Genomic DNA, 23,565 nt, shown 5'->3' on the forward strand with positions numbered 1-23,565 from the left:
AAAGATACTCTGAAATGTTGGTAGCAGCAGACTGCCTAGATAAAGCCAGGAACTACAATTCCCATCAGCCTCTGTCAGCATGGCCAATTGGCCATGCTGACAGAGGCTGATGGGAATTGTAGTTCCTGAACATCTGGAGAGCCGCAGGTTCCCTACCCCTGTGCTAGTGTAGCCCCCATGCTCAGAATGGATTGACCCAGAAAGGGGTGGAGACTAAAAGCAGCAAGAGGCTGCAGAGCTCATGTAGTTTGGAGGAGACGAGGCTACCAGACTCGGACCTTGGTTTGTATAAGCCTGAACACCTTGTTAAGGTAACTGCAATGTTGTTGGGAAATACTGGGAAGGTAGTTGTTTGTTTTTGCTATGTTGTAAATGTGGGAGTTTATTGTTTCAGGGTTTTCTTTTTGTGGTTGTCATGGGTGAGAGTTCTCCTGGAAACCTTCATCATGTTGAATCCTGTTCACCAAGCCCTTGGAGTCTTCAGGAGCCAACCCACTTGCAAAGAAGAATTGGACTTGGCAATATCAGAAGACTGTAACTAGAAGGACTTGAAACAAAACCTGAACAGGACCTTGAAGTGTGATGTTAAATGTGGATGTTTGATGTTATATGTTAAGAAAGTAAACCATTTTGTTTGTTTAAAATTTGTTGTTGCAAACTCATTCCAAGTTCTGCCCCACAGAACCCACAGATAGAGGTTACACTAGCTTAACAATTGCACTTCGACAAGAAAGCTAAGATAGCTGGCCACAAGACACACAACACCCACATCTGAAGGGGCAATGCCCTAGACGTCTTCACTAGAACCATGCTGCAGAGAGGATGTTGGAACCTGGATGAAAAGGTGCCGATTCTTTTGAAACTTGGTTGTTTCTAGATCAAATTTTCAGTGGGAATTCGGCCAAAGTAAGAAGGGTGGGAGTGTAAGGAGGAGGACAGAAGAACAAAGTCAAACAATCGAGATTATTCTTCCACAAAAGGGTTTATTAGAACCCAGAGCCTCTGACAGAGGTGAACACAGACGCTGTACGAGGATATGGAAACAATTGGAACAAAAGGAGACGGATGGTTGAGCCGCCGCGACCAAGACACAGAAATGGAGCTCAGCAGCGGAGGAAAGTGCCAACCAAAGAGCTCTCCTGCCATATGCTGCCTTTCGGGCCCACATCTGCTCCAGGTCATTTTCATTCACAACCACCCCACCCCACCCTTATGGTCTGCGGGCAACGCCACGCTTCCCGAGCTCAGCGGCAAAGCGGCTCAGAAATAAATCCCCTCTTCCAGTCCTCTGGGCCTCGTCCGCGTTAAATTGGCGCCAGATGAACGCACCGGAGACCGGCTCCGTGTCCACTTAACCGAGATCCAGAAGTAGATTTTGCCCCCTCGGTGGTCCAGGCTTTGAACAAAACAGAGTGTAGCACTCAAAAATTAGGGGGGAAAAGGGGAGGGGGACAGAAAGGAACCAAAATCTCCCCAAGATGTGGGGCACTCAGTTTGCTGGGGATGGCAAAAAGTTGCGAGGTGAGCAAGTAGCCAGGTGCCTCACCTGTTTCTCCCAGGATGCTTTGCAGCATTTCAGGCACGGGAGGCAAAACCAAACAGAACGGGAGGAAGGGTTCAGAACCTACAAGCCGGCTGGGATTGGTCTATCGCAATTGCCAGAGAGATAAAAGTCCGTGAAGCTGGGGCATCAGGCTCCCCCTTGTGCTGGGGACGGAAGGCAAAGACTTACAGATCTGTCTGTCTACAGGCCAAGAAAGCCGCTAAGTGTCTTTTTGCAGTACGTGAACTGTCCGTTCCGGTTCATTCGGCCGGTTCGGTGGGCTGGGTGGGCTGGGCGAAGCTGGCCAGGGTGACGTTGCTCAGGTAGTTGGAGTCGAAGCAGGCGAGGCGGGCGGCGTCTTCCGCTTTAGAGCAGCATTTCTTAGCGTCCTTCCAGGAGGTTTTCGGGGAGTCGCAGAGGATGGTGATGAACTGAGATTTCTGGCAAGAGAACATAAGAACATAAGAACATAAGAACAAGCCAGCTGGATCAGACCAGAGTCCATCTAGTCCAGCTCTCTGCTACTCGCAGCGGCCCACCAGGTGCCTTTGGGAGCTCACAGGCAGGATGTGAAAGCAAGGGCCTTCTGCTGCTGCTGCTCCCGAGCACCTGGTCTGCTAAGGCATTTGCAACCTCAGATCAAGGAGGATCAAGGTTGGTCGCCATGGATTGACTTCTCCTCCATAAATCTGTCCAAGCCCTTTTTAAAGCTATCCAGGTGAGTGGCCATCACCACCTCCCGTGGCAGCATATTCCAAACACCAATCACACGTTGCGTGAAGAAGTGTTTCCTTTATTAGTCCTAATTCTTCCCCCCAGCATTTTCAATGGATGCCCCCTGGTTCTAGTATTGTGAGAAAGAGAGAAAAATTTCCCTCTGTCGACATTTTCTACCCCGTGCATCATTTTATAGACTTCAATCGTATCCCCCCTCAGATGTCTCCAAACGAAAAGAGTCCCAAACGCTGCAGCCTCCTCATAAGGAAGGTGCTCCAGTCCCTCAATCATCCTCGTTGCCCTTCTCAGCACTTTTTCTACCTCTTCGATCTCCTTTTTGAGATGTGGCGACCGGAACTGAACACAGTACTCCAAGTGCGGAATAGCAAAATCCACTTGCAAACAACTGTGGAAGTGGATTGAAAGTGCATCGTTGTGCCTGCGCGGAAGAGGCCGGCGTCTGCTAAAAGCCGAAGGCAGAATCAGCTTCCGAAAAGCTCATCTCCAAAAAGCGACTCTGCGACAAAACTCTCGCCAGCACCTTGACCTGTGGCCTCTGTGGCTCATTCCTTACCGGCAAGCGACAGTTTTCTCAACCTGAGACTCACCTCTTGCTGAGCGCACTGTGTCCTCTCGTCCCCCTTCAGTTGGCAACAGGGCTCCGTCATGTTCTGTACCAAGGCCGGGACGTGTTTCCTGGAGAGCAACGTGGGACAACGTTTGAGTCGCGGAACGGAAAGACTGCAAATATCCCGCACGAATGCAGAGCTCAGAGTGAACACACTGAAGTGGCTCGAGCCACCTCGAACACCAAATGTTCCTCCTAGCATTGTCGAAGGCTTTCACGGCCGGGATCACTAGTGTGTTGTGGGTTTTTCTGGGTTGTATGGCCGTGTCCCAGTAGCATTTTCTCCTGATGTTTCGCCTGCATTCGGCTGGAATCTGAGAAGGCGACGCAGGTGTAACGTCAGGAGAAAATGCTACCAGGAAACGGCCATACAACCCGGAAAACCCACAACACACTGGTCTTCCTATTTGTTTTACCCCCCAGTCTGTTTTACCCCCTGTTTGTGTTACCCCCAGTTTTACCCTCGCTATTTGTTTCACACCCCAGTCTATGTGCTATGCAGAAGGCCTTCAATGGAAAGGGAAACGGGGAACGTGCCTTCCAAGTGTGAAATGGCCAAGGTCCAAAAAGCGCACTTGGGAGCCGCAGCCACAAGAGGGAAGCGCGAGCTTGCAAACCAGAAGGCCTGCTCTGTTTTCAACCACTTCTGCTGTGAAAATTCCAGAGGGGTATGTTATTAAGAACATAAGAACAAGCCAGCTGGATCAGACCAGAGTCCACCAAGTCCAGCACTCTGCTACTCGCAGTGGCCCACCAGGTGCCTTTGGGAGCTCACAGGCAGGAGGTGAAAGCAAGGGCCTTCTGCTGCTGCTGCTCCTGAGCACCTGGATTGTTAAGGCATTGGCTTCTGTGGGAAGCGGAGCCAATCAAACGGGCTGCCCCCGGGAGCCACACCCACAAAGAAAGCTCAAGTTCAGGGGACAGGATGCGTAATTTAAAATAACACACAGGGAAGGAGGAGTGAGAGGGAGAGTAAAACTGGCACTGATATCTGGGATTTATGATAAGATCATAAGAACATAAGAACTAGCCTGCTGGATCAGACCGGAGTCCATCTAGTCCAGCACTCTGCTACTCGCAGTGGCCCACCAGGTGCCTTTGGGAGCTCACCTGCAGGAGGTGAAAGCAATGGCCTTCTGCTGCTGCTGCTGCTCCCTAGCACCTGGTCTGCTCAGGCATTTGCAATCTCAGATCAAGGAGGATCAAGATTGGGGGCCATAGATTGACTTCTCCTCCATAAATCTGTCCAAGCCCTTTTTAAAGCTATCCAGGTGAGTGGCCATCACCACCTCCTGTGGCAGCATATTCCAAACACCCATCACACGTTGCGTGAAGAAGTGTTTCCTTTTATTAGTCCTAATTCTTGAAATGTTATGATTTTATGTCAGTTATGTTTTGATTGGTTTGCCATCTGGTATTCTGATGACTGCTGTTGTTATGTACATGCATTGCTGTTGTTATGTACTTATTATTGTGTTATTATGTGTTATTATTGTGTTATGATTGCTGTTGTTATGTTATGTACTATGTTTGATGTATATTATGTTGCTCACCGCCCTGAGCCTTTCGGGGGAGGGCGGTATATAAATTACAGTACCAATACCAATACCAATGGCGAGAAAGTCACGTTGCAGGCATCAGAAAATATATCAGTGGGCACCGTGTTGGGTACCCCAAGCTGAGCCCCTGAGCAGCTGCCATGGAAACCAGGGACTTCCCAGCTAACTCCAGCTCCTGGCGCCAGGCCTTTGGGTCAGACCAGACAAGAGAGGACGTGGAAAACAGCGGCACACTTACTGCTTAGAAAGAAGCGAGAACTGGCCACAGAGCAGGTCCAAGAGCGAAGGGTTGACTTCAGCCAGGTTGACCACTTGGATTTCCCTGTCGTACGCTGGGAACGGGGCCAGGTTGGCGAAGCAATCGAAGCTGTTCTCGTCCTCCAGGTCTCGGCAGCAGAAATGGGGCCGGGTCTTCACTGCAAATTCCCGCTTGCAGTACTGAGTTAGGGCTTTTTCCCACTGCGGAGGAAAGCAAAACGCATGCTAAGGGTGTGTCGGTGGGTGGGAGAGAGCCCCCTCCCCTGAAAGCACAGAATCATAGAGCTGTAAGAGACCCCAAGGACCATCAAGCCCAGTGGTTCTCAACCTTCCTAATGCCGCGACCCTTTAATACCTCATGTTGTGGTGTTCCTCATGTTGTGGTGACCCCCCCACCCAACCCTAACATTTATCCATTTTACAGATGGAGAACACTGATGCAGAGAGTCTTCGGCGACCCCTGTGAAAGGGTCGTTCGGCCCCCAAAGGGGTCCCGATCCCCAGGTTGAGAACCACTGATCAAGTTCAACCCCCTGCCATGCAGGAACACATAATCAAAGCAACGGAGCGTGAGAAAGGTGTACATATTGTTGGAGGCTTTTACGGCCAGAATCTCTTGCCCGTCGTGAGTTTTCCAGGCTGCGTGGCCACGGTCTGGTAGTCTCAGCTCCTAACGTTTTGTCCACGTCCGCGAATGTGCCTCGCGTGCCGGGACACAAACAAACGCAACTTTAACGAATATCTAAATGGATGGAGCCTATGAAATTTGTTGTGTATTTGTATGGTTTGCTCCCCAATCTAGTATTGTGTTGATTTGTGTTATACGCCGCCCGGAGCCCCTTGGGGATAGGGCGGTATAAAAATCTAAACAATAAATAAGTAAGTAAGTAAGTAAGTAAGTAAGTAAGTAAATAAGTAAGTAAGTAAGTAGGTAAATGGATGGATGGATGGATGGATGGGTGGGTGGGTGGGTGGGTGGGTGGATGGATGGATGGATGGATGGGTGGGTGGGTGGGTGGGTGGGTGGGTGGGTGGGTGGGGGGGTGGGTGGGTGGATGGATGGATGGATGGATGGATGGATGGATGGATGGATGGATGGATGGATGGATGGATGGATGGATGGATGGATGGATGGATGGATGGATGGATGGATGGATGGATGGATGGATGGATGGATGGATGGATGGATGGATGGATGGATGGATAAAACTGCAAATGAACTCCACACAGACACAATGCGCCTCACCCCCTCCCGCCTGAAAGGAAGCCAAAACAGATACCCAAGTCACACTACACCACAGGTCTTCAACCTGCAGCTCTCCAGATGTTCATGAACTACAATTCCCATCAGCCCCTGCCAGCATGGCCAACTGGCCATGCTGACAGGGGCTGATGGGAATTGTAGTTCATGAACATCTGGAGAGCTGCAGGTCACAGACCGCTGAACTACACTGTACTTTGGAGAAAGTCACGTCCTATCATGACGCGCCTCTGAAGACACCAGCCACGGAAGCGGGCGAAATGTTAGGAACTAAAATTACCGGACCACAGCCACATAGTCTGGAAAACCCACCACAGCCGGAATGCTATACAGGTCACAAAAAGTGGTTGGTCGGGTTGCCCACATCTTGGTGGATTTCCCGGAACGACAACTTGTCTCTAAGCTGCAGAGGTCAATTCCTGGAGAAAACAGCTGGTTTGGAGGGCAGACTGGACAGCCTTCTACTCCGAGATGTTCTCTCTTCTCCCGTCCCGTCCCACGAACCTTTTGGAAATTCCCAACCCAGAGTTGGCAACCGTAAAGCTCCCCCAGCCTGGAGGCCGGGTTGCAGCCTCAGCAAAGGCAAGGAACTTAACACGAAAAACAATGGAAGCCGCCACACAATATCAATATAAGGAATATTGATATTACATTTAGAGGGCTCAAAGAGAGAGAGAGAGAGAGAGAGAGAGAGAGAGAGAGAGAGAGAGAGAGAGAGAGAGAGAGCCAGCAATCTTCTACCTTGTATTGGATGGGAAGGTAGAGACTCAGAAGGAACAAAACCCCGAAGGGAGGGGGAAACGCCCAAATTTGCTCGCTCTCGCTAACTGCGGGACTTCCGGGATCTCCGGCACCCCAAGTGGGATCGCGTCAGAAATCTCTGCCCCAGAGGAAGTGTACCCTTGCTGCAGGGCACAGCACCAGTGAATAATCGGCCACAGAATCACAGAAGGGGCCATGAGAGGCCATCTAGTCCCAATAAATAAATAATATAGATGCTGGATTTCAGGCGCCACAGAACGGTGAAAGGTATATTAGCGTAAAGCTAATGCCAGAAGGCTTAGACTAGGGGTGGTCAATTGGCCATGCTGGCAGGGGCTGATGGGAATTGTAGTCAGCACAAACATCTGGAGCACCATAGGTTGGCCACCCTTGGCTTAGACCAGTGGTGCCGGACCTTTTCGAGACCGAGTGCCCAAACTGCCACCCCAAACCCTCTTATTTATCGCAAAGTGCCAACACGGCAATTTAACCTGAATACTGAGGTGTTAGTTTTTTTAAAAAAATGGTTGGATCGTTGGATCGGAGGCATGCGTTACTCATGAGTTAGCTTGGTGGTTGTTCGCGGCTTTGCTTTGAAGAAACCGTGCAACTCTCCCAACGGGTGAATCACGACCCTAGGAGGGTTTACGCAGAAGCAAGCCCCATTGCTAGCAACCGAGCTTACTTCCAGGTAAAGGATCGCGCTTTAGTTCTTCGCATGAAAATCAGTGGGGTTTAACAGCGCTTAACAGGGTTACCTACACTGCTTCCCCAAAACTTAGGTTTAATGCTAATGAATTAACTTAGGTTATTATTAGCATTAAACCTGGTTAAACTTAGCATTAAACCTAATGCAATTATTAGTATTAAACCTAATTAAATTTAGGTTCAATGCTAATAATCGAGCCCAGTGGCCCAGGCCAGCCTAGATGTGGGGGGGGGGGACTCTGTCTGTCCGTGCCCACAGAGAGGGCTCTGAGTGCCACCTCTGGCACCCGTGCCATACCGTGTTTCCCCGAATATAAGACAGTGTCTTATATTAATTTTTGCTCCCAAAGATGTGCTATGTCTTATTTTCAGGGGATGTCTTATTTTTCCTGTGTTCTGTTTGTCGAGCATGCTTCCAAACAAAAACTTTGCTATGTCTTACTTTCGGGGGATGCCTTATATTTCGCACTTCAGCAAAACCTCTACTATGTCTTATTTTTCGGGGATGTCTTATATTAGGGGAAACAGGGTAGTTTCGCCCCCACTGGCTTAGACACTTTCTTAATTGCACGCTTGGTACGACCCACAAATTAGGTCACTTTCCCAGTTGTGGAGGACTAAGATACTTTGGTTGAGGACAAGGTCCGTGTTTGTTTCAGGGATCGCAAGGTGTGGAATGCTGGGTAATTCTGGGAGCAAGGGAAACGGGGCCAGCTCAGGGGATAGATTTGCAAGGGCCAGCTGCGGCTTCCACCACCGTCTCCCAGGTCACTCACCCCTCTCTGAGCACACCGGACATCCTCCTTCGGGCAACATTTTTTGAACTCTTTCTCCAGGCGGTTCACGGCCCAGGCCTGGCGCACGAACCAGCCGAAGCCCGTCTGCGGGAGGCTGTCTTCGGAGTAAACGGGCCGGAATTTGCGCAGCTTGCAAATGTTCTTGATGTTGGCTTCGGAAGGCCTGCCCGGCGGGAAGAAGAGGGCTGGGAGCTTCTCCGAGCCGACCGGGACTTCGGGGTTGCACCGAGCCGGGTCGCCGTGGGCGCAGCCGCTCGTCTTGCTGGCGTAGTCGTAATTTGGGAAAGGGGCCGCCCGGGCGAAGCAGCTACTCCTGCGGGACTCCTTCTGTTTGCAGCAGACGTATTGCTTGGTCTTCACCATGAATTCGGCCTTGCAGAAGTTCTCCAAGGCGTCCGACCACTGAGGCGGGAGTGAGAAAGGAAGTGTCAACGAGGGATGCACACCGGAGCTCAAAAGCTGCTTTCGGTGCCAGGCAAGCAGCAGGAGGCCAAAGAACTTGGCACCGAACGCTTTCTCTGGGCTTGGCACCGAACGCTTTCTCCTCCTCACACAGCATGGCCTCCACACAAACTGGCATGAGAAGGAAGAGGGCCTTCCAGTTCAGACACGTCTTAGAAGGGGAGGTCTCCAAGGCCCCTCGCAGCCGGCTCTGTCAGGAAGTCACGGCGTCAAGACCGTGGGTCCGTCTACCCTCTTCAGCTGGCTCGGGAGAAGGGAGTTTGCCGGTCACTTGCGTGGGCCTTGCCGCCATCGCAGTATCTGAGCACACCACAACCACAGCTGGAGCCTGCACATTTTTGTGCAAAGGGTCAAGGATTTTTTTCACTAATATTCCCCAAAGGCATTAGCCTTGAAACTCCACAGGGCTCCTTGGTGCAAAGAATGGCCCTCAAAAACAGCTCTCTACCAGTCTTGGTCCCCACCAGCAATTTAAAAAGTTTAGTAGCAGCAGCAGCAAATTAAACAATCCAGTTTCACCCCCAGCCCATGGCAAATCCCAACCAAGCTCAATCGACAGGACAAACAGATGTTAAATTTCACACAGGCGCCTCACCTCGTGGTGAGATATTTATTTATTTATTTATTTACTGGTTATATTTATATACCGCCATCCCCCGGAGGGGCCCCTTTCCCAGATTACGACTACGCCAGCAAAACAAGCGGCTGCGCCCACAGCGACCCGGCTCAGTGCAACCCCAAAGTCCCGGTCGGCTCTGAGAAGCTATCCCTGCCAAGCGTGATAGAATAATGTACGACGGAGGGAATTATTGTAAGGATGCATTAAGAATATGGTCTTCAATGCCTATATTCCATCCTACATCATATTATTCACTGAAATCCTCAACAGAACAGTTCATCGCCCCTAGGCCGTTTCCGCACGGTCAAAATATCCTGCATTGGGCCAGAAAAATATTCCTGTGCAGGCGAGAATTCCGCACGGTTCCCGGTGCTAAAGCGGGCTTGGCCCGTTGTTGCCCTGCAATATTTACCTTAGCCCGGGATTTTCAAAAATCGCCAGTTTGGAGGTTCTTTTTAAAAATCCCAGTGTGACCCTGCTTGTTCCTGCTACCGTGCAAAAACCAATCGGGAGCAGGACCGGTGTATTTTTCCCGCCTAACTGCCTGATCTCCCTGCCTGACGTTCATTCAAGCTGCCCCTCAAAAACAACAGCCAATCAGAATATGGGACACCGGGCATGCTCAGAGATGATTGCAGCTGCCACTTAAAAAAACAATAGCCAATCAGAACGCGGGACATCAGGCATGCTCCAATAAGCAAAGAGGTCGCGACCCACAGGTTGAGAACCACTGCTCTAGGCAGTTCACAATATACTGTAACCTCCAATAAAACACTTAAAAACACATCTAAACATTTAAAATTCAAAGCGCAGCATAACAAATCAAATAACCACAGTCTGAAACCCCATGTTGGTGGCACCTGGTCTTAAGGCCGGGAGGGGCTGGCAGCGCCCAAGACAGAACCAATGTGAGGCACTGCCAGGAATGAGAAAATATGACAGCAGAGGTGGGATCCAGCAGGTTCTCACAGGTTCCCAAGAGTAGATTACTAATTATTTGTGTGTGCCAAGGGTTACTAATCGGTGGTTTTGCCATGTGATTTTTGCCTCAGTTGCGCCCCTCCTCTCAGCAGCAGCGCGCAGAACTGGAAGCAGTCTAGCAGGAGGTGCGCCGGCGTGCGTGGCAGCCTGTGCCTGCGTGCACTCGTTTCCCGCCCAAGGACCGGCGCAGTGGCTATGTCCTTGCCACAGCCCAGCCCAGGAATGCTTGGCCACACCCCCATCATGCCCCGCCCATCCCCATTGGCGCTACGCCACAGTTTGAATCCCACCACCGTGGGAACCTGTTCCTAAAATTTTTGGATCCCACCACTGGTTCCCTCCCACTGGAGAAAATAGTTGCTCCGTACCCCTCGAAGATCCTTTCCCAGGATCCGCCTCTAAACCTCCAGGAATCTCCCGACCCAGAGATGGCAGCCACGAGGGCAACTCACCGCAGCCTGGCTACAGTTTAGCTTCTCGTCCTCAGACAGTCGGCAGCACTGGCTTAGGCTGGCCTCCAGATTGTTGAGGGCATCCCCCTGGCGGCGGAGGTGACTGAAGCCAGTGCGGGGAAGACTCCAGGGCTTGTAGGACGCCTTCTGCCTCCCTTCTGCGCAGATGTTGTCAATGTTGCTGAGGCTGGGGCGGCCCGGGGGGAAATCGGCCAGGGTGCTGGTGTAATGCGGGCGGCCGACGGGCCTTCGCCCTCTGGGGGAGAAGGAAGACGGCTCCCCGTGGATCAGCAACGGCAGGTCGAACACTGGGAAGGGACACACGGAGAGCAACGTCAGAACAGCTCAGCGTAAATAAATCCCATTCATCAATATTTCCAGAATATTTTCACCTCCAGGTTTAGACTACTGCAACTCGCTCTACGCGGGCTTGCCTTTGGCCATGATCCAGAAATTAAAACTCATAAGAACATAAGAACTAGCCTGCTGGATCAGACCAGAGTCCATCTAGTCCAGCACTCTGCTACTCGCAGTGGCCCACCAGGTGCCTTTGGGAGCTCACAGGCAGGATGGGAAAGCAATGGCCTTCTGCTGCTGCTGCTGCTCCTGAGCACCTGGTCTGCTAAGGCATTTAAGAACATAAGAACAAGCCAGCTGGATCAGACCAGAGTCCATCTAGTCCAGCTCTCTGCTACTCGCAGTGGCTCACCAGGTGCCTTTGGGAGCTCACGTGCAGGAGGTGAAAGCAATGGCCTTCTGCTGCTGCTGCTCCCGAGCACCTGGTCTGCTAAGACATTTGCAATCTGAGATCAAGGAGGATCAAGATTGGTAGCCATAGACCGACTTCTCCTCCATAAATCTGTCCAAGCCCCTTTTAAAGCTATCCAGGTGAGTGGCCATCACCGCCTCCTGTGGCAGCATATTCCAAACACCAATCACACGCTGCGTGAAGATGTGTTTCCTTTTATTAGTCCTAATTCTTCCCCCCAGCATTTTCAATGGATGCCCCCTGGTTCTAGTATTGTCAGAAAGAGAGAAAAATGTCTCTCTGTCAACATTTTCTAGCCCATGCATAATTTTATAGACTTCAATCCTATCCCCCCTCAGACGTCTCCTCTCCAAACTAAAGAGTCCCAAACGCTGCAGCCTCTCCTCATAGGGAAGGTGATCCATTCCTTCAATCATCCTCGTTGCCCTTCTCGGCACTTTTTCTAACTCTTCAATATCCTTTTGGAGATGTGGCGACCAGAACTGAACACAGGACTCCAAGTGTGGTTGCCAGGCTGCTTACTGGCAGTTCGAGCAGGGATCGAATCACACCGATCCTATACCATCCGCACTGGCTGCCGATTGAATTCCGGATTCTGTTTAAAGTGTTGGTTTTGACCTTCAAAGCCGTTCGCGGTCTCGGACCTGCATACCTGAGGGACCGCCTCTCCTCATATTGCCCCAGTAGGCCGCTCGGAGGAGGAGGACCTACTCGTGATCCCTGGCCCAAAAATGATCAGGCTGGCCTTGACGAGGGGCAGGGCCTTTTCAGCCCTGGCCCCTACCTGGTGGAACGGGCTCCCTAGGGAGATCAGGGCCCTGCAGGACTTACAGAGTTTCCTCAGGACCTGCAAGACGGACCTGTTCCGCCAGGCGTTTGGCCAGCCTGGTTAAAAAAAACAAACACATCTACCATGTCATCTGGCCTCCCGTGGGCACAAGGGGGGGAGGGGAGTAGTCAGACGCCATCCACATTTTAAAATGGGTTCTGTTTTTATATAATTGATATTTAAATGATGTTTTCATGTTTGTTTTAACCTGTTGCGAACCGCCCCGAGACCTAAGGGGAATAATAAATATAAATAAAATAAATAAATAAATAAAAGAATGTGCCTCTTGAATGGGCTGGAAGTGAGCAGAGATTCGAGCCCTCACCTTCCCGTTGTTCCACGTGGGTCCCAAAAGGGTCCAATTCTTCCTGGAGCAAAGTCTGAAGCGGAAAGTCTTCCAGACGGTCAATTGGTTCTTGCACGATGTGCTCTTGGGGCTCTATTGCAGCACCTAAGGGGAGGAAGAGAAAAAAAGTTTGTTTGTTTTTAAAGGAAACAACTCGCCGGTGTCAGAAAGTCAACCTGGAGGATATCTTCCGCCAGAAATGTTTGTTTGCATAATTGGGGCTGAAACCCTTGCCCCATCTCAAGAAGAAGAAGAAGAAGAAGAAGAAGAAGAAGAAGAAGAAGAAGAAGAAGAAGAAGAAGAAGAAGAAGAAGAAGAAGAGGAGGAGGAGGAGGAGGAGGAGGAGGAGGAGTTTGGATTTAAATTCCCCCTTTCTCTCCTGCAGGAGACTCAAAGGGGCTGACAATCTCCTTGCCCTTCCCCCCTCACAACAAACACCCTGTGAGGTAGGTGGGGCCGAGAGAGCTCCGAGAAGCTGTGACTAGCCCAAGGTCACCCAGCTGGCGTGTGTGGGAGTGCACAGGCTAATCTGAATTCCCCAGAGAAGCCTCCACAGCTCAGGCGGAAGATGGGAATCAAACCTGGTTCCTCCAGATTAGATACACGAGCTCTTAACCTCCTACGCCACTGCTGCTCAAGGCAACGAGGTCCAATACTAGAATGAATGTGTGTCTGTATAACGCATTCAAGTCTCAGCAAAGGCAAGAAACCGAAGTGGTTTGTCGTCGTCTGCCTCTGCACAGCGACCCTGGACTTCCTTGGTGGTCTCCCCCCCAAGTATTAACTAGCAGAGGCACAGCTAGGGAAAATGCAGCCCAGTGCAAAATCTGAGTTTTTCGCGCCCCCCCCCCCCCCGTTCGTTTGTGTTTTTTGTATTTTTTTCATGTTTTTCCAGTTTTTGGCCTGCAGGGGGCGCAGTTTTTAGGCTAGCCGCACCAAAATTTCAGGGCACCTTTAGAAGACTCTCCCGATGATACCACCCAGGTTTGGTAAAGTTGTGGTAAAGTTTGTTAAAGGTGTACCCCCCATCTCCTATTAGCTCCCATTGGAAACAAGGGGGGATGGGGGCACCCCTTTTGGGAGTCCATAACTTTGGACCCCCTGAACGAAACCTCACCAAACCTCGGTGGTATCATCAGGAGATTCTCCTAAAGATACCCTGAAATTTTGGTGCTGCTAGCCTAAAAACCGTGCCCCCTGCAGACCATAAACGGAAAAAAACACTAAAGTATACCAATTTTTGCGCCCCCAGGCGCGCGCCCAATGCAACACGCACCCCCTGGTCCCCTTGCAGCTTCGCCTCTGTTAACTAGCAACAACCCTGCTTAGCTTCTGAAATCTGATAAATTAGGACAGCGTTACCAACCTCCATGCATAGAATCATAGAGTTGGAAGAGATCCCAAGGGCCATCAGGTTCAACCCCCTGCAATGCAGGAACAACCAATCAAAGCATCAAATGCAATCAAATGCAGAGCCTGAAGGTTTCCCAGATTTCCAGGTTATAAAGATCAACTCTGCGTCTTATTGCTTTTAATACCTTATCTGTCTGTCAGTTTCTTAAGCAAAAAATTATTTGTCCGCAAGGATCAGTAAAGAGAGGGAGGGAAGGGAGACAGGTAGGCATAGAGGTCTCCAGTTCATGTAGACTTCGTTGGTGTATTGTTCACATTTCTTGCCCTGAACTACAGCTGCCTGCACATAGACACACACACACAGGACTTCTTGTGTAGGATGCTGTGCAGAAGGGGCCAAAGTTGTGCTGCATCATCTCCAAAAGTGGGCAGAGGAGCGGTGAGCCAAAGATTAGGACAACCTTGGTCATTTCCTGTTTGTTTGGGTCACTTGATGCCCTGGGCGGAAGTGATAAAGGGACGCGTCTTCTCCCAGTGTAGGATGAGGTTGTCTCCTGCTAAGTAGTTCTCACGTGAGGGCCAGCACGGTGTAGTGGTTAAGAGTAGGTGGACTCTAATCTGGAGAACCTGGTTTGATTCCCCACACCTCCACACGAGTGGCGGACTTCTATTAAGTGAACTGGATCTGTTTCCCTACACATGAAGCCTGCTGGGAGATCCTCCACAGCTCAAGGGGCAGGGGCATGGCCAATTGGCAGGGGCTGATGGGAACTGTAGTCCATAACATCTGGAGGGCCAAAGGTTCGCCACCACTGCATTGATTCAGAGCATCTTCATCTCTGATGAAATGCGAGCTGAGAAATTAGCTTCCCCGATTGTTGAGGAGGAAAGAGGTAAGGGAGGCTCTTCCTCGCGAACTGAACATTTTGAACGGGAGTGTGCGGCCAGACACCCAGCCTTCGCCGCACACCCACAGAAGGAGCCGGGCGGCGGCGTGACTAAGTGGCCAAGTGCTGATTAAGAAGTCCTTCAAATCCACTTCCAACTCTGGGACCAGGCATGTGGAGGAAACTGGACTCGTTCCTCAGGATCTGCAGTTTCCTCGCCCTTGTTTATTAGGGAGGGATCACTTTTTAATCCGGAGAGGCAAACAAGGAAACTCAAACCGGAAGACTTGGGGAAAAAAGCGAGCAGGCGCAGGGAGCTCCTCGTTTGAAAACAAGAGCTTGGTCCAGAGGTGGGATCCAGCAGGTTCTCACCAGTTCCCAAGAGTGGGTTACTAATTATTTGTGTGTGCCAAGAGGGGGTTGCTAATTGGGTCTGCTTTTCCGTTAGAAATTCCATGAGGTCCAAAAATCATAAAGTCCTGTTGTTTCCTATGTGGCTGGTTAGCGAAGGTCGAAAACGGGAGAATTCTCCCTGTGGGGCTGTTTTAAAAACATGTTTTAGAAATAGGGTCAAGTTCCTTGTTTAAGGAAAGTCTCCTTCTTTTGATTTCTAGAAACAAAATTAAGTATTTGAAAGTATTAAGTATTTGACAGGCTGTCAATTAGAGGAGAAGTAGTTGTTTCTGTTGGCAGTAGACGATAGGACTTGCTATAATGAGTTTAAATGATGGACAGAAAGATACCAGCTGGAAATTAGGAACTGTTTTTTTACAGTAAGAGTTTTTTACAGTAACAGAGAAATTATTAATGCCCCGCCCCCGGAATGCCCGGCCACGCCCCCGTTGTGCCCCGCTAAGCCCCATTGGCGCTTCGCCACTGTTTGAATCCCACCACCATGGGAACCTGTTACTAGAATTTTTGGATCCCACCACTGGCTTGGTCATTGCTCCGTGTCATTCTGGAGCTGTGTAACCATCTTGGAGGCAGTTAGCCAAAGGGGACTGAGCATTATTCTTATTTACTTATTAAATTTATATCCTGCCCATTCCTGGACAAGGCCTGACTCTGGGGGACATATAAACATATTTGAAAGCGTGAGAGCCAGCGTGTTGTAGTGGTTGAGAGCAGGTGGATTCTAATCTGGAGAACCGGGTTCGATTCCCCACTCCTCCACCTGAGTGGCAGAGGCTTATCTGGTGAACCAAATGTGTTTCCGCACTCCTGCATTCCTGCTGGGTGACCTTGGGCTAGTCACGGTTCTCTCTGGACTCTCTCAGCCCCACCTACCTCCCAAGGTGTCTGTTGTGGGGAGAGGAAGGGAAAGGAGATTGTAAGCCACCTTGAGTCTCCTTACAGGAGAGAAAGGGAGGGTATAAGTCCAAAATAGTTGTCTTGTTTTTCTAAAACATTCCGTGAATAAAACAACATGAACTTTAACAACGAAATGATTAAACCCAGAGGGCAGACAGCTATGGAAAACCACCTTCCTGATGCAGTCCACACTCAAGGAACAGTTTGGGGAGGGTGGCAAAGTTCCTTCCCGTAGGAAAGGAGAAATCGTCTTACAAGCCCTTGTTGCGGTACTTTAGCATACGGCTGCTTCTGATATCTGACAAGATGAGGCTAGCCTGAGCAATCTGGGTCAGGGAAGATGGTGTAGCCGCCATTCAGGAATTCCCAGAAACATCCGCCAGAGCGGAAGCGACGCCGCTGAAGATCTCTGTGTCTCAAACCTGAAATTCTTTGGGGAGCGACGAGGAGCAGTGAGTCCTGTTAAGTCAGGCTGCTTGCCCAGCTGCCAATGGCAAGAAGAAAAATCCTTTCTCGACTGACCTCCAATAGCTTGCTCTTTTATTTTTTTTCTTCTTGTGCTCTCAATTAAAGCTGCGCTCAGCATAAAAACGGGAACATGCTAAATTCCAAAATGGTCTGAGTGGGGATTTGAACCCCATAAGAAGAAGAAGAAAAGTTTGGATTTATCTCCCCCCTTTCTCTCCTGTGAGGAGACTCAAACAGGCTTACAATCTCCTTTCCCCTCCCCCCCCAAGACAAACACCCTGTGAGGTGGGTGGGGCTGAGAGAGCTCAGAGAAGCTGTGACTAGCCCAAGGTCACCCAGCTGGCATGTGTGGGAGCGCACAGGCTAATCTGGTTCACCAGATAAGCCTCCACAGCTCAAGGGGCAGAGCAGGGAATCAAACCCACTTCTCCAGATGAGAGTGCACCTGCTCTTAACCACTACACCGCGCCGGCTGTCTAATTACCAGTGAAGGCTGGCGAGGGGGCTGATAGTCAGGAAATGTGTTTGGGGCTGTGTAGGGATGGGTGGAGGAAGGGGAAAGTGAGGATGATGTATGAGTCTGAAATTGTGTGCATCGAGGAATGCTGCTGTAAATTTCGTTGTGCGTGCACAATGACAATAAAATGCTTATGCTTATGCTTAAATTGGGGGGGGGGGTGAACGCAGCAGCAATATTAATTGCTCAGCCCAATGAAAATTTGCAGCAAAGAAAGTAGAATTAAGTAGAAACTCTTTCTTTGAGGCGCGAGGGCTAATTTCTTTCCCGTTTGGCTCATTGCTGCCTGCTCTGGTGTTCTGTTCGACGGGCGTGCTTCCAAACAAAAACTTTGCTACGTCTTACTTTCGGGGGATGTTTTCTATTTAGCACTTCAGCAAAACCTCCACTACGTCTTATTCTCCGGGGAGGTCTTATTTTCGGAGAAACGGGGGTAAGGTCTTCTCCCCGAGGCCAGCAAACACCAAAGCTACAAATCTGCTTTAAGTTCTTCTCAAACAACAGTGAGAATCCACTCCCATCTCCGCTGCAAGGAAGGCAAATAGTTGGACACGCAGAGCTTGCAGAGGCAAAACAATTGGAAGGAAACCACCCACCACGACGGCCAGGATTCTGCTAAACGTGTCCATTCACGCCTGATGATCCCTTTCCAGTAAAAAGCAGTAGATTTGTTTCCAGACGGCAAAGCCCTACGGATCCATGCAGTCTGGAGTTGGGAGCAGTTTGCCGGGACGGACACCAAAGCCTGCTGGGCCGGTTTGTTTAACCTTCTTCCCATGGTGGGAAGAAACGATAGGATCCAAGATTCCCTCGGATTGAGCGAAGAGGTGTTGACAAAGCCATCGTTGAAAAGCCTACTGGAGTCTTCTTCCCAGAAAGGAAGGAACCCCGGCCCACATCAGCAGAAAACTCTGGCTGGGATTTTTGGAAGCAATTTAAACACAAGCCGAACGTGCTTTGCAGTAGCAGTTATTTCAGCACAGCCATTCAGTCTTTTGACCTGTTTGAGGGGTTGTTTGGGGTCTTGGCAACGTCCCCTGTTTCCCCGAATATAAGACATCCCCTGAAAATAAGACGTCGTAGAGGTTTTGCTGAAGTGTGTGGCGAAATGTCATAAATTGCACGGGTGACCAGACGTCACGGTTTTATTGGGACAGTCCCTCCTTAAAAAACAATTTTGTCCCATAGCGTCCGCCCGGGTTTTTTGAAGCGTCCGATTTTTTGGAAGGCTGCGCAGACTGCCTTCTAGAGGAAAGCGAGGAGCACCCCAGAAGAGCAGTGCAAAGGGAACAGGAGGGAGGTAGCGGGGCCCCAGGAAGGCGAGTGCGCTCCTGGCTGGCTGTCGATGCATGTCGCGCTACGCTTCTGCCTACCCGCCCGTCCCAGTTTACAAAGGTGACCATCTGGTCACCTTAAATATAAGGCATCTCCCGAAAGTAAGACTTAGCAAAGTTTTTGTTTGGAAGCCTGCCCGACGAACAGAACGCAGAAAAATAAGACATCCCCTGAAAATAAGACATAGCACATCTTTGGGAGCAAAAATTAATATAAGACACTGTCTTATTTTCGGGGAAATGCGGTAGCATATCCACCAAGGGTTTCCCTTCACACTTCTGTAGCTGACTGCACAAATCAACGGATGAACACCCTGGGGAAAGGACTGTGAGCTATAAGATTGTGGCTTGCATAGAATCATAGAATTGGAAGAGGCACCAAAGGGCCATCCAGTCCAACCCCCTGCCATGCAGGAACACACATTCAAAGCATTCCCGACATATGTTCATCCAGCCCCTGTTAAAAACCTCCAAAGGAGACTCCACAACTCTCCGAGGCAGTGAATCCCGCTGTCGAACAGCTCTGACGGTCAGGAAGTTCTTCCTGATGTTCAGGTGGAATCTCTTTTCCGGCACCTTGAATCGGTTACTCCTGGTCCTAGGCTCATTCCGCATATGCAGAATAATGCACTTTCAAACTGCTTTCAATGCTCTTTGAAGCTGTGTGGAATGGCAAAATCCACTTGCAAACAGTTGTGAAAGTGGTTTGAAAACACATTATTTTGCGTGTGCGGAAGGGGCCCTAGTCTCTGAGGCAGCAGAAAACAAGCTTGCTCCCTCTTCGACATGGCACTCCCTCAAATATTTAAACATAGCTATCATGTCCCTCCTTCTCCAGACGAAACATCCCCAACTCCCTCCTTTCTGCTTAGGGTTTTTTTTATCTTTAAAAATGTCCCGTTGATTCCATTTGCTTTCCTTCTATCCCAGGTGAAATGTATTTCTGAAAATTATTTTACTAGTTTGAAATAGTTGAGGGAAAAATCAACACTCTTGGCTTTTCATTAGAGTCGTTAGTCCCTCTTTCCCTATCAGAAGCATATAGCTGCTTGAAAACTAAGCTATTAGAACAAGAGTATCGGGATATGATAACAGCTGCGAGGAAAACGTGTTCCCCCCTGACCCTGCTTATTCCAATTGAACAAGGACACATGGCCAATTATTTACAGTGGATCACCAACCCTAAATTAAGAAGAGCTTTAACACTGGCCAGATTCAATCTAATGCCTTCTATGCTGCTCTATGGCAGATATCAACAAATTGATAAACAGAGGAGGCTATGTCCATGCAATATGGGTCAGGTGGAGACACTCGATCATACCCTCTTTCATTGTGTAAGGTTTGCAAAAATCAGAATGTCACAATCTGCACTTATCCCATTTCTGTATAACAATCTAACTGATGCTCTTAAGATACCTATGCTTTTGAACAACATGGATCCCACAGTGTGTGAGAATGTAGCAAAATTTCTGCTAACAATAATAGACGTAAGTCTAGATGAATACCAACCAAAGTCTATGTATTATGACCACATATAGCCAGCAGTAATTTTTCTAGCTTCTGTCAGTATCCGATGACGTTTAAGTGAGTTAACTTAGCTGAAGGAATGTCCTATAGTTACAGAAGGACCATGTATATATTTTAGTATTTAGTATTTTAGTACCAGTGTCTATAATTGTGAGCAATAATGGGCAAATTTTGTATGCTGATTTTGTATGTTTATTTTATGCCAATAAAGGCTTGTGATTGATTGACTAGTTTGAAATAAACTCTGCTTTGTCTTTTGGGGTCTTCCAAGCAACCACTGAAAAGGGGGATTGGCCTTCCAAAGCATCTTCCTATTTCTGTGTGTGGGCTTTCTGGGTAACCGAAGCCACCGTGGTTTAGTGGGCAGAGAAATAGGTATCTTGACCTAGCAGACACCTAGCAGTGGCTTTGCTGTGAACTCTCTGTGAGGTCAGAAGGAAATTATGTGACTCCAAGGTCTCATAAGAACATAAGAACAAGCCAGCTGGATCAGACCAGAGTCCATCTAGTCCAGCTCTCTGCTACTTGCAGTGGCCCACCAGGTGCCTTTGGGAGCTCACCTGCAGGAGGTGAAAGCAATGGCCTTCTGCTGCTGCTGCTCCCGAGCACCTGGTCTGCTCAGGCATTTGCAATCTGAGATCAAGGAGGATCAAGATTGGTAGCCATAGATCGACTTCTCCTTTATAAATCTGTCCAAGCCCTTTTTAAAGCTATCCAGGTGAGTGGCCGTCACCACCTCCTGTGGCAGCATATTCCAAACACCCATCACACGTTGTGTGAAGAAGTGTTTCCTTTGATTAGTCCTAATTCTTCCCCCCAGCATTTTCAATGGATGCCCCCTGGTTCTAGTATTGTGAGAAAGAGAGAAAAATGTCTCTCTGTCCACATTTTCTACCCCAGGCATAATTGTATAGACTTCAGTCCTTATCTGTAAAATGGGAGCATTCGTGTCCTACCACGAAGGGTGGTTGTCAGAGGAAAATGAATGCCACCTAAGAACGTCTCTTTGCCAGGAGCAGTTCTCCTTTTAAACTCAAATTGATGCACACATCCACCTCAGTTACTTCATCTCCTGCTCACAAACAGTCAGCTACACTGTATTGCCGAATGCTTTCACGGCCAGATTCAACTGGTTGTGGTGGGTTTTCCGGGCTGCGCGGCCGTGGTCTGGTAGATCTTGTTCCTAACGTTTCCCCTGCCTCTGTGGCCGGCATCTTCAGAGGTGTACCACAGAGGGAAGTCTGTGTCACAGTGTGTAACACACTTTTCTCTGTGGTACACCTCTGAAGATGCCAGCCACAGATGCAGGGGATACGTTAGGAACAAGATCTACCAGAGCACGGCCACGCAGCCCAGAAAACCCACCACAACCAGTCAGCTACACTGTTTTTCTTTACACTTCTTTATGGTCCGTGTGCACTATTCCATATGACAAACCTCCAGAATTTACCTTGTGTTTGCAACCTGAACCAGCAGTAGCTGGAGCTACCATTTTGGAAAAGGAAAAGAATTATTTCAAGGGCTCCTCCGAGATTGCAACACAGTTTGGCTCATTGCATACCGTCTCTTCACACTCTCTCACTCAGACACAGTGGGGAGGATATGGGAGAGAGACAACAAATGAGATTGACTAAGAAACTTTGCAGAACTGAAAAAGCAGTTGCATCTTTTTTCAATTAAAGCTGCGCTCAGCATAAAAACGGAAACATGCTGAATTCCAAAAATGGTCTGAGTGGGGATTTGAACCCCAGAAGAAGGAGGAGGAGGAGGAGGAGGAGGAGGAGGAGGAGGAGGAGGAGGAGGAGGAGGAGGAGGAGGAGGAGGAGGAGGAGGAGGAGGAGGAGGAGAAGAAGAAGAGTTTGGATTTATATCCCTTCTTTCTCTCCTGCAAGGAGACTCGAAGGGCTTACAATCTCCTTTCCCTTCCCCCCTCATAACAAACACCCTGTGAAGTGGGTGAGGCTGAGAGAGCTCCAAAGAACTGTGACTAGCCCAAGGTCACCCAACTGACATGTGTTGGGAGTGCACAAGCTAATCTGGTGCCCCAGTTAAGCCTCCACAGCTCAAGTGGCAGAGTGGAGAATCAAACCTGGTTCTCCAGATTAGAGTCCACCACTCTTAACCACTTCACCACGACGCTACTGCAGACCGGCACGGCTACCCCCTGAAACTATCTCCGTGAGAAAATCCTTCCACGGGGCAAAGACAGCGCTCTGCCGCCCCACACCCCATTTGAAGAAGAAGAAGAAGAAGAAGAAGAAGAAGAAGAAGAGGAGGAGGAGGAGGAGGAGGAGGAGGAGGAGTTTGGACTTATATCCCCCCTTTCTCTCCTGTAGGAGACTCAAAGGGGCTTACAGTCTCCTTGCCCTTCCCCCCTCACAACAAACACCCTGGGAGGTGGGTGGGGCTGAGAGAGCTCCGAGAAGCTGTGACTAGCCCAAGGTCACCCAGCTGGCGTGTGTGGGAGTGCACAGGCTAACCTGAATTCCCCAGATAAGCCTCCACAACTCAAGCGGCAGAGCTGGGAATCAAACCCGGTTCCTCCAGATCAGAGTGCACCTGCTCTTAGCCACTACGCCACTGCTGCTCGTCTTGACAGTAATTTGGCCCAGGCTCGTGTTCACAACAACGACACACCCCGTCCCCGTTCCGGCAAGTTGTTGGCCACAATGTGATGGCACATTGTGTAGCTCGCCATCCTGTCGGTCCTCGACAACCTTGCACAACCGCATTTGCTCATCTCACAGGCCGGCCAAAGCAAAGGTTGCCCTGGATCAAGAAGAGGGGGGCCCCAAAGCCAGACCCGGGGGACCACTTTCTCTTTTCCTAGACTCACCTTCGGACGGCACGGTGGCTGACCTGGCCAGCGCCAGCCACGAGACCAGGAGGACGGCGAGCATCTTCGTCTGCATCCCAGCTTAGCCGGAGTCACGTCTTGCCTTCAGGTTCTGTGCAGGCAGTTTGCCTTCCTCTGGCTTCCTGGGTTTCCCAACTGCTGTGTGCTGCCTCCGCCTCTTTGACAGTCTTTTATAACCCTCTGGACACTCCGGCAGCCGAGGGCTTGCAACAGAAACTGAGTCACCGCCTTGACGTTGGAGGCACGCCCTGCTCGCCAGTCACCCTCCATCACCCAAACCGCAAAACACAACAATGAAAAAAAAGAGAGCTGGCTGTTTAACTATGCGCCGCCGTCCCTCCTTCCAAAGAAACACTCATCCTCTTCTTCCCAAAACAGACACTGGATGCATTCAGGGTCGGGTTACGAGGCGACTAAAACAAACAAACCAACAAACCAACAAAAACACTCGCTGCAGGTTATGAAATCGTAGACAGACGATGTTGCAATAATATAGAGGCCGAGTGGGGAATTGAGAAGTGCGAGGTGCGTTCGTCAACGCGCCAGGGACTAGCTTTGAGGATTTATTTTTAAACACTTTTGAGTCAGTGTTGCTCCACGGCGGCAGGAATCACCTTCAC

At 49.8% G+C, this 23,565-nt stretch overlaps 1 protein-coding gene across 1 annotated transcript; it reads right to left on the bottom strand.

Moving 5' to 3' along the window:
- Positions 1–963: 963 nt before the first annotated feature.
- Positions 964–23,225, bottom strand: ECM1 (extracellular matrix protein 1). The gene is made up of 7 exons (XM_048510907.1): positions 22,925–23,225; positions 12,671–12,796; positions 10,748–11,055; positions 8,213–8,635; positions 4,686–4,906; positions 2,869–2,956; positions 964–1,983 (listed from the first exon to the last, which is right to left on the bottom strand). The coding sequence occupies exons 1-7, from the start codon at positions 22,998–23,000 to the stop codon at positions 1,804–1,806; spliced, it is 1,422 nt and encodes a 473-aa protein (XP_048366864.1). The 5' UTR covers positions 23,001–23,225; the 3' UTR covers positions 964–1,803.
- Between the last annotated feature and the right edge of the window lie 340 nt (positions 23,226–23,565).

This window comes from Sphaerodactylus townsendi, linkage group LG01 (genome assembly GCF_021028975.2).
Source record: "Sphaerodactylus townsendi isolate TG3544 linkage group LG01, MPM_Stown_v2.3, whole genome shotgun sequence".
Classification (NCBI taxonomy): domain Eukaryota; kingdom Metazoa; phylum Chordata; class Lepidosauria; order Squamata; family Sphaerodactylidae; genus Sphaerodactylus; species Sphaerodactylus townsendi.

What these genes read in the sequence shown, in the direction of transcription:
- ECM1 (XM_048510907.1), bottom strand. Translation starts at nt 23,000, where the DNA reads ATGCAGACGAAGATGCTCGCCGTCCTCCTGGTCTCGTGGCTGGCGCTG. An exon ending in TCCGGTGTGCTCAGAGAGGG is followed by an intron (nt 4,907 to 8,212) that starts GTGAGTGACCTG and finishes TTTCCTCCGCAG; the next exon opens with TGGGAAAAAGCCCTAACTCA. An exon ending in TTCTCGCTTCTTTCTAAGCA is followed by an intron (nt 2,957 to 4,685) that starts GTAAGTGTGCCG and finishes GTTGCTCTCCAG; the next exon opens with GAAACACGTCCCGGCCTTGG.